This window comes from Hylobates moloch, unplaced genomic scaffold (assembly GCF_009828535.3).
Source record: "Hylobates moloch isolate HMO894 unplaced genomic scaffold, HMol_V3 SCAFFOLD_14, whole genome shotgun sequence".
In the NCBI taxonomy this organism is placed as follows: Eukaryota; Metazoa; Chordata; class Mammalia; order Primates; family Hylobatidae; genus Hylobates; species Hylobates moloch.
Window position 1 is genome coordinate 79,836,479 of NW_026652289.1, and position 10,445 is coordinate 79,846,923.

At 53.4% G+C, this 10,445-nt stretch overlaps 1 protein-coding gene across 1 annotated transcript in view; it reads left to right on the forward strand.

The window, feature by feature from the left end:
- The first annotated feature begins 2,745 nt into the window (after positions 1 to 2,745).
- Positions 2,746 to 10,445, forward strand: part of LPCAT4 (lysophosphatidylcholine acyltransferase 4) — a 9,013-nt gene continuing 1,313 nt past the window's right edge. Inside the window, exons 1-12 of the mRNA XM_032175185.2 lie at positions 2,746 to 2,966; positions 4,245 to 4,387; positions 4,717 to 4,937; positions 5,630 to 5,742; positions 5,863 to 5,923; positions 6,205 to 6,263; positions 6,468 to 6,502; positions 7,086 to 7,140; positions 7,268 to 7,350; positions 7,602 to 7,727; positions 8,397 to 8,529; positions 9,829 to 9,927. Of these exons, the coding sequence (XP_032031076.1) occupies positions 2,853 to 2,966; positions 4,245 to 4,387; positions 4,717 to 4,937; positions 5,630 to 5,742; positions 5,863 to 5,923; positions 6,205 to 6,263; positions 6,468 to 6,502; positions 7,086 to 7,140; positions 7,268 to 7,350; positions 7,602 to 7,727; positions 8,397 to 8,529; positions 9,829 to 9,927 (1,242 nt within the window). The 5' untranslated portion in view covers positions 2,746 to 2,852. The remainder of the gene's footprint in view (positions 2,967 to 4,244; positions 4,388 to 4,716; positions 4,938 to 5,629; positions 5,743 to 5,862; positions 5,924 to 6,204; positions 6,264 to 6,467; positions 6,503 to 7,085; positions 7,141 to 7,267; positions 7,351 to 7,601; positions 7,728 to 8,396; positions 8,530 to 9,828; positions 9,928 to 10,445) is intronic.

A 10,445-nucleotide genomic window follows, 5' to 3' on the forward strand; every position in this document is an offset into this window, starting at 1 on the left:
AACATGGCTAAACTCCGTCTCTACTAGAAATACAAAAAAAAAAAAAAATTAGCCAGGCATGGCGGCGTGCACCTGTAGTCCCAGCTACTCAGGAGGCTGAGGCAGGAGAATCGCTTGAACCCGGGAGGTGGAAGTTGCAATGAGCTGAGATCCGTGCCACTGCACTCCAGCCTGAGCAACAGAGCGAGACTCCGTCTCAAAAAAAAAAAAAAAAAAAAATGCGTAGGCCTCTTTTCCCTTTAATCTATGCAGTTTGTTTTTATAGACTCAAATTATCAAACATTCAAGGGAAAAATTTAAACTTCCCTACACTCTCATCTTTCCCTGTCTCCCACCTTATGAACATTATCTTAGTCCTTAAACCTCCTTCTAGGCTGGGCATGGTGCCTCACACCTGTAATCCCAGCACTTTGGCAGAGGCAAGTGGATCACCTGAGGTCATGAGTTCAAAACCAGCCTGGCCAATATGGTGAAACCCCATCTCTACTAAAAATACAAAAAAAAAAAAAAAAAAAAATTAGCTGGGCATAGTGGCAGGCACCTGTAATCCCAGCTGCTCGGGTGGCTGAGGCAGGAGACTCGTTTGAACCGGGAGGCAGAGGATACAGTGAACCGAGATTGTGCCATTGCACTCCAGCCTGGGCAACAAAAGTGAAACTCCGTCTCAAAAAAAAAAAAAAAAAAAAGCCACGTGCGGTGGCTCATGCCTGTAATCCCAGCACTTTGGGAGGCTGAGGCGAGTGGATCATGAGGTCAGGAGTTCGAGACCAGCCTAACCAGTATGATGAAACCCCGTCTCTACTAAAAATACAAAAATTAGCCAGTTGTGGTGGTGCCCGCCTGTAATCCCAGCTACTCAGGAGGCTGAGGCAGGAGAATTGCTTGGAGCCGGGAGATGGCGGTTGCAGTGACCTGAGATCACGCCATTGCACTCCAGCCTGGGCAACAGAGCAAGAGCAAGACTCCGTCCCATCCCAAAACAACAACAACAAAAGACACACACACGCATACACACACACACAAAACTCTTCCCCAAAGGCAAGGCAAGGGAGACTAATACATGCAGTTGTACTTTCTCGGTTCTGGTGAGAAAGCTGAAATCATCTGCTTTTTTTATTTTTTTTTGAGACAGAGTCTCGCTCTGTCACCCAGGTTGGAGTGCTGGAGTGCAGTGGCGCGATCTCAGCTCACTGCAGGCTCTGCCTCCCGGGTTCACGCCATTCTCCTGCCTCAGCCTCTCCGAGTAGCTGGGATTACAGGCGCCTGCCACCACGCCCAGCTATTTTTTTTTATATTTTTAGTAGAGACGGGGTTTCACCGTGGTCTCGATCTCCTAACCTCGTGATCCGCTCGCCTCGGCCTCCCAAAGTGCTGGGATTACAAGCGTGAGCCACGGTGCCCAGCCATCATCTGCTTAAAAAAAAAAAAAAAAAGGTTTGAGCTGTACACGGTGGCTCACTACCTGTAGTCCCAACGGTTTGGAAGGCCGAGGTGGGAGGATCACTTGAGGCTAGGAGTTCAAGACCAGCCTGGGCAATATAGCGAGACCCTACCTATACAAAAATAAAATTTAGAAATGATGTATTTGTGTTGGGACCTCTGTGTTATATACAAAAATATCCCAGTGCAGTTCCTTGGTCTCAGTAGGATGCATGAGCCTTCAACCCTCTCAGCCTGAGCTCAGAAAATTTCCTGGAGCAGATTAATTTGGAGTTTGGTTTAAAGGAGAAGCCAGTGGCGGCAAACACTCTTGGTTATGAGAGGTCTCTTTTTCTTTCACTTTCTTCCTTCAGCTTCCCTAACTGCCAGGCACTGGGCAGAAGACATAAAACAAGGTGAACTTATGGCATATTCTTTGCTCAAGCAATGAGACTCTTACCCCCTTTGTCATGGCAATGGATCTCAGAGTCCACCTAATTCCCTGGTCCCTGATCTCAAACGATGGCCTGAGGCTAAACAGTTTGTTTTCTAGGGTAGCTTGGAGCATGTGGGTGAGGGGAATTACCACTGTGTCCTCTGCGTTCACCCAGAGAGAGACAGAGATCAGGAACCACTGCCTCTCCCCTGCCAGACCTTGTCGGGCTCATGGGAAGCACATGCGTCAGTGTACTAGGGATTCCTGGCGCCTCAAGGTTTCAAGCAACCCTCACACCAGTAAAGGCGGCCCTGCCTAGCAGAGGCAGGACGCGGAGGTGGAGAGTTGCGGCGCGCCAGGCAGCCGCCAGAGGACGCAAGTGCCCCAAATCCCCGCGCGATGGCGCCCCCCGGACCGGGAAGGAAAGGTGGTCCGCCTGCAAAGAGGCGCAGACTGGGCCAAGGAGCCCATAGGGAGGGCGGGGCGCCGCCTCACCCGCGAGCTGCCGGCCTCTGCATCCGGCCCACCTGTCCCTCCCTGCCTACCAACCCAAGAGCCTGACCCCGATCTGGGCTCGCTGGGTGACCTCGACGCCCGGGCGGGGACCGAGGGCGCTATGAGCTCAGCGCCCAGCTCCCGGACCCACGCCCGCTCCGAGGCGGAGGCCAGGTCTTCAGAGAGGAACGACAGAGGGGCAGAAGCCTGGGGCAGCCTGCTCCAGCCCTTGCAGCCGCGGAACAATGGCCCGAGGGGCTGCAGGCGCCGCAGCGGGCGCGGAGGAGCAGGGGCGCCAGGGCGCTGGAAGCTCCGCCCCCGGGCGGCGCCCTGACAACGCGGGCGGGCTGGGCTGCACCGCCTGCTCCCCGCCCCTCGGCCGCCTGCACCGGGCGGGGCCCGGGCCAGAGCGCCGCCGCCGCCGCTGCTGCAGCAGCAGCTGCTCTGCAAAGTGGTGGCCGGGGCCGGGGCCGGGGTGCCCTCCTTCCCACCTTCTCCCGCCATGAGCCAGGGAAGTCCGGGGGACTGGGCCCCCCTCGATCCCACCCCCGGACCCCCAGCATCCCCCAACCCCTTCGTGCATGAGTTACATCTCTCTCGCCTCCAGAGGGTTAAGGTAACGTGTGGGGAGCGGGCGTCGGAGGGACCCGTGGGGATAGGAAAATGGGGCCATTTGACCCTGGCAAAGGTGGGCTTGGGGATCCATGAGAAGGAGATGGCTGAGAGGCTTGCGGAGCGGGAGTCCGGGGGTGCGCACGTGCGGGCGGCCGCGGGTGGGCAAGGAGTCCTGGAGAGGACGCTGCGGGCTTGGGCGATAGACAAGCTCGCAGGTGTGGAAGAACTGAGTAGGTGGGGATGGAGGGCTGCAGGGGACCCTGGGGTTGGAGAGATGAAGGACGCTGGGGAATGCGGATTACATTCTGCAGAGCCTGGTGGCTAGGATGGAGTTAGAGGCTACGGGAAGCCGGTGGTGGGGGCGGGGGCGTGCCGAGTATTCCTCCGAGGCATGACTTAGAGGGAAGACGTTTCTGGGCCGGGAGCCTGCGACCCTGTGCCCTTCCTACACTCCCTCTTCCCACTCCCTCCAACCCCACTCCAGCCCGCACTGCAGCACCTCCCGGTGGGGGCAGGGAGGCTGAGAGGGAGGTTAGCTACAGGAAGTGGAGGGCCGCGCCAGCCTAGGGAAACTGGGAGATGGTGTGGGGAGGGAGTGTCCAATGTTTCTGCTGTCATCACCTCCCCGGAGGCAGGCTTCAGGGGCTAGGTTTGTTTACCTGCTTCTTCCCCAAGGCAGCCTATGGAGTCACCCTGGCTCCTGGCAACCTCTCTCCCATGCGGAGTGAGGCCGAGCTCTTGTCTCCCGTATCCCCCAGTACTATAGGATTGCTGTTGAGCAGTGTTAGAAACTGACCTCGGGCGTGAAAACTGGACCTCTCGCTGTTTACAACCCTCTGCCTCCTAGGCCCAACGTGGAAAGATCTGTGCACCTGGTTTCTGTTGGGCATAGGAGCTATTTATGGAATAAGATGTGGGGGAGGAGGACCTATCTCTAACCTACTGTACATCAAGCACAGCACCCTGCACTTTCGCATGCATTCTTATTAAATCCTCCAAGTGCTAGATGCTTATTATGACTTTCGGTTTTATAAATGGGGTAGAGACCAACTGAAAGACAGGAAAAGAAGGCCCTTGATGCCATTAATCTTTTATCCTCTTACCCTCATTGGTATCTTCATCCCACCTTGGGTCCCAGTCCCCTCTCCTGTTCCCACACCACCTGTCACATGCAAGGGATGATGGCTGTCTGCTCCTGGGTCTATCCTTTGTGGGACAGGGATGCTGTGGAGGGAGCATATCCAAGCTCTAAAGTGGCATTCTCTCCCACCCTTTGCAGTTCTGCCTCCTGGGGGCATTGCTGGCCCCCATCCGAGTGCTTCTGGCCTTTATCGTCCTCTTTCTCCTCTGGCCCTTTGCCTGGCTGCAAGTGGCCGGTCTTAGTGAGGAGCAGCTTCAGGAGCCAATTACAGGATGGAGGAAGTAAGTGAGGGATCAGCCCCCAGAGACCCTACTTCTCTTCCCTGCTGTCTATTCGGCCCCCTCTTTGAGAAGAAGAAAAGGGAGCATTCTGAAACTATTCTGTCTAGCTTGGGTAGATGAGATGAGTCAGCCAAGCTCAGAAGTGGTTCCCAGACCTCACCTCTAAGTAATGTGCCCTGATAGGTCCTAAAGTGGCCAGAGACCTTGGCCCCTGGTCACATCCTATTTAAGGGTAAAAGAGGGGTGCCCTACTTTCCCGGTGTCTGAACCTAGGGGCGGGTGAGAGTTAGAACCACTGCTTCCGCTGATACCCAGCCTTGCCCTGGCAGGACTGTGTGCCACAACGGGGTGCTAGGCCTGAGCCGCCTGCTGTTTTTCCTGCTGGGCTTCCTCCGGATTCGTGTTCGTGGCCAGCGAGCCTCTCGCCTTCAAGCCCCTGTCCTTGTTGCTGCCCCACACTCCACTTTCTTTGACCCCATTGTTCTGCTGCCCTGTGACCTGCCCAAAGTTGTGTCCCGAGCTGAGAACCTTTCCGTTCCTGTCATTGGAGGTGAGAGAGTTCAAAGCGGGTGAAGGGCAGGGTGACAACTCTAGGCAAAAAAAGTCAGGAATGGAGACACTGGAGAGAATTGGCCTCAAAGTGGGGAGGGACTGTTGGCAAGTGAAATATAAATTAACACCATTAGTCAACCAGTCTTAGATTCTGAGGGCTGGGACAGAGAGAAGGTGTTGGAGGCAGTTCTGGTCAGTTCTCTAAAAGGACAACTACTATAAAGGGATTGTCCCAGGGCAAAGAGATAACAGGCCAGGCACGGTGGCTCACGCCTATAATCCCAGCACGTTGGGAGGCCAAGGCAGGTGGATCACCTGAGGTCGGGAATTCAAGACCAGCCTGACCAATATGGAGAAACCCTGTCTCTACTAAAAATACAAAAAAATTAGCTGGGCTTAAAAGAAAAAAAAATTAGCCGGGCGTGGTGGTCCATGCCTGTAATCCCAGCTACTGGAGAGGCTGAGGCAGGAGAATCGCTTGAACCCAGGAGGTGGAGGTTGCGGTGAGCTGAGATCCAGCCATTGCACTCCAGCCTGGGCAACAAGAGCAAAACTCTGTCTCAAACAACAACAACAACAACAAAAGAGATAACAGAAACTGCTCATGCTGTTGAGGAAGTGGAGGCTGCAGGTGTTACTGCCCCTGGGTTGGAATGAAGTGATTCCTCTTTGTATCCTTCCCAACCCCAGCCCTTCTTCGATTCAACCAAGCCATCCTAGTATCCCGGCATGACCCGGCTTCTCGACGCAGAGTGGTGGAGGAGGTCCGAAGGCGGGCCACCTCAGGAGGCAAGTGGCCGCAGGTGGGTAAGGGTCTCAAGACCATCTTCTCACTTCCCATGTGCGCCTGAAGAGGCTTCCCTTTCCTCTTTCCACAGCCTTCTTCAGCCTTCTTCACCTCATTCCACTCTTTTTTCCCCCAGGTGCTGTTCTTTCCTGAGGGCACCTGTTCCAACAAGAAGGCTTTGCTTAAGTTCAAACCAGGTGAATAAAATGATAGTGGGTGGTGAGCTGTAGGAAAAGGAAGTTCCAGATTTGGGGAGGGACTCTGAAATAACCCAAGAAGTAGAAGGGTGGGAGGGATGGGAGAGGAAGGGAGACCGGGAACCTCCTAGCTAATGCTGACAAGTCGAGGAGTCAGAGAGAAAAGTATCAATGAGTGGAGCAAAGCCATATCTCATTTGACTGCCATACCTCGTGCCCTCTAGCTACTTCTGTGTACTAACCTCTGCCTTGTGGGGGTGGGGGGTGGAAATGGGATTTAGGAGCCTTCATCGCAGGGGTGCCTGTGCAGCCTGTCCTCATCCGCTACCCCAACAGTCTGGTGAGTCTTAGTCCAAGAAAGAGTGGAAAGGGGGAGCACAAATCCACCCCAAATGGAAATAAGTGAAAACTGTTGGTGCTATGATGGGATGTGCACTGCGGGGTGTGACCAGAGGTGGGATCAGGCCCTCTGTTCAAAGGTGATTGGCCAGTTCCAGGGGGGAAAAGTAATGCTCTTATGCCCTCACCTGTGTTTCTCCCATAGGACACCACCAGCTGGGCATGGAGGGGTCCTGGAGTGTGAGTTCTGGTATTCCTGGGGTGAGGGTGGGGAGCAGGGTCCATCAGAGAATTCCTGGCCCATCTTCCAATCTCCAGACAAGGTGAATGGCCCTTCTTCATCTGAGGACTGAGAGAACTCTAGAGGAGACACCACTTTCCCCCTGATGTCCCCATATAATCTGGCTGTGCTTAGATTAGCTATCCCACCTAAATTGTTCCTGCTGTGATTATGGCTCCTTTGCATTTATTTTCCCATGTTTCTGTGATTTTCTCCCTCAATTATCCCTTCCTGAGAACCATCACCATCAGGCATGCCTCTTGCCTTTTTCTTCCATTACTCAAACCTCCTCTTGCCTACAGTTCTTCCTCTGGCACATCCATGCAGCTCTGCTCTCTTTCCCTACCGCGTTTCTGGCCCTTCCTTGTGTCTCCCAACTGCATATTCACCCACCTGACTGTATGGCTAGGAGTCTGTCCCTATATCAATGGGCAGAACTTTTCCCACTCCCCACCTGGGTTGGGGAAGGGGAGTGGGGTGTGGGAGCCGGGGAAGGAGCCCATAGTTAGAGATTGGTGAGTATCGAAATCTCTCTTCTCTTAGACTCAAAGTCCTCTGGCTCACAGCCTCTCAGCCCTGCAGCGTTGTGGATGTGGAGGTATGGCTCCCGTGGGTGCGGTGGGAGAATGTACATCTCAGACTCCTGAAACCTTGGGAAAAGAGGGTGGGAGTGGTCATACCTCACTTTGAGGTTCTGATAAGAATTGTGTGTGTCTGTGTTTCAGTTCCTTCCTGTGTATCACCCCAGCCCTGAGGAGAGCAGGGACCCCACCCTCTATGCCAACAATGTTCAGAGGGTCATGGCACAGTGAGTGCCCCACAAACTATTTCCTGGAGCAGTTGCACAGGGCAAAGGAACCACAGGGGGGTGGAGGGGACGAGGTTTTCAGGCAAAGATCGAGGAGCAGGCAGTGGGAAGGGCTCTTGAACAGCTGAGATAGAGGCGGGGAGATTTAAAGGGGCCTGATCTACTCCAGTCAGCGGGCCAGGGTCAGGAACCAACCCTCAGAAGTTTCTTCTGCTTCCTTCCCCTCCATCCCATCCCTCTTCATCCTGTAGGGCTCTGGGCATTCCAGCCACCGAATGTGAGTTTGTAGGGAGCTTACCTGTGATTGTGGTGGGCCGGCTGAAGGTGGCGTTGGAGCCACAGCTCTGGGAACTGGGAAAAGTGCTTCGGAAGGCTGGGTAAGTGGTCTTGAAAATGAGGGTGTGAGCAGTGTCACAGAGAGAGAAAGAGAGAGAGAGAGCGAGAGAATAAGAAGGGGAGAAATGAGAAGGAAGAAGGAAATCTTAAAAATGAAAAAAACTGGGAAGAAAGATAATGGAGTGAATAAAAGGAAGCAGGGAACAAATGGAAGGATATGTAATAACACAGGTGAAAAAAGTAAGAAGGGGCCGGGTGTGGTGGCTCATGCCTGTAATCCCAGCACTTTGGGAGGCCGAGGCGGGTGGATCACCTGAGGTCAGGAGTTCAAGACCAGCCTGACCAACATGGCAAAACCCCATCTGTGCTAAAAATACAAAATTCGCCGGGTTTGGTGGCGCATGCCTATAATCCCCACTACTTGGGAGGCTGAGGCAGGAGAATTGCTTGAACCTGGGAGGTGGAGGTTGCAGTGAGCCAAGATCGTGTCACTGCACTCCAGCCTGGGTGGCAGTGCAAGACTCTGTCAAAAAAAAAAAAAAAAGAAAAAAGTAAGAAGGGCTCTCAAGGGACTGTGAGTCAGTACATCTTAGAAAAACAGCAGCTGAAGCTTTACTGGTAGAACTCTTGGTACTGGGGCCGAAGTCCTGCTGATGGTGTGTCCAGAAGGAAACTGAGACAGCTCTTTGCCTTCAACAATTCCATTGTAGGCTGTCACCTGGCTATGTGGACGCTGGGGCAGAGCCAGGCCGGAGTCGAATGATCAGCCAGGAAGAGTTTGCCAGGCAGCTACAGCTCTCTGATCCTCAGACGGTGGCTGGTGCCTTTGGCTACTTCCAGCAGGTAAAGGAGCTGGAACAAAGAAGAGAGCAGAACCCAGGCTTCCCTCCAGGCTGACATGTTCCTAGTGGCCGTATCAGTCACTCACAGTTTGGAGTCCTCAGTGGATGTTCTCACAGCTGTTGTTAGATGGCCATCCCCTGAGATCCACTGAAAATTCATTTTTTAATCAAGCATCCAGTGCATTGAAAAGCAATGTTATCATCATTATGAGGAGGAACAAGGGAGAAATAATCAGTGAGGACTATAAATTTCTGAAACCACTTTAGAGAGTGGCAGAGGTGGGGAATCCCAGCACTTTGGGAGGCCGAGGCGGGCAGATCACGAGGTCAGGAGATCGAGACCATCCTGGCTAACACAGTGAAACCCCGTCTCTACTAAAAATACAAAAAATTAGCCGGGTGTGGTGGCGGGCGCCTGTAGTCCCAGCTACTCGGAGAGGCTGAGGCAGGAGAATGGCGTGAACCCGGGAGGCAGAGCTTGCAGTGAGCCGAGATTGCGCCACTGCACTCCAGCCTGGGCGACAGAGCGAGACTCCGTCTCAAAAAAAAAAATCCTATAGCTTCTCTAGAGTAATTTTCTCAAGATTCTTAGCAAGCCATGTACTTCTCAAGCTTTAACCAAGTTCCCCGGTCAACTTACAAAAGTCCTAAAAGATTCTTAATGCTTATGAACAACCAACAGTGGTCCCAAGGAGCTTTTTGATCTGAGATGCAGAATGTGACCCTCAACATCCTCTGAAGGGACAGAGTGACCAGGTGTCTGGATTCCTTAGATTGAGGCGGACTGTCCCTGAAAAGAGCTTCCCCCACTTGGCCTGTGGCAGAGCAGAAACAAAAATTCAAATGCCATGGTCTCCCATGGAGCTGGTACAGCAGGCATCCTCCTTGTGTATTTCATAAGAAATTATGCCTATGGCCCCCTTTCAATCTGTTGGACCCGTTCTTCTACATAGGCTGAGTCAGAGAGAACCAGTTTGTCTAGCCTGGGGACCAGGACTGCCCTCCGCTGGCAGGTCAGAAACTTCATAGTAGCTTCAGCATTCCTGAGGGATTCCCTTACATTCCTAGGAGATCCCTTTATGGCAGGGCTTTGTCACCAGGTGACCTGGTATAGCTTGAGAAAGCCTATGACCTGAGAGAAATTCCAGGGATCCTAAAGAGTTTGGGGCTCACAGTTCTGAGGGGAGCAGTCACAGGGATCACCCCCATTATTTGCTGAGAAGAGGGAGGAGTCAAAATCCAAAGAGCAGGAAGGGAGGTGCAGGGTCCCCGCATTGCCCTGGTTTCTTTTTCACACCAGGATACCAAGGGTTTGGTGGACTTCCGAGATGTGGCCCTTGCACTAGCAGCTCTGGATGGGGGCAGGAGCCTGGAAGAGCTGACTCGTCTGGCCTTCGAGGTAATGGGGGGTAGTGGTGGTGGGGGGTGCTTAGTGGCTATGCTCACCCCACTCCAGAAGGCCTATTTTGATATGCTGTTTCCAGTAGCTTCTAGATATTAAGCACTTGGTATCCAACCTAGTGCCACAGTGCCTAAAACTGCAGACCACGGCCGGGCGCGGTGGCTCATGCCTGTAATCCCAGCACTTTGGGAGGCCGAGGCGGGCAGATCACGAGGTCAGGAGATCGAGACCATCCTGGCTAACACAGTGAAACCCCGTCTCTACTAAAAATACAAAAAATTAGCCGGGCGTGGTGGCGGGCGCCTGTAGTCCCAGCTACTCGGAGAGGCTGAGGCAGGAGAATGGCTTGAACCCAGGAGGCGGAGCTTGCAGTGAGCCGAGATTGCGCCACTGCACTCCAGCCTGGGCGACAGAGCGAGACTCCATCTCAAAAAAAAAAATCCTATAGCTTCTCTAGAGTAATTTTCTCAAGATTCTTAGCAAGCCATGTACTTCTCAAGCTTTAACCAAGTTCC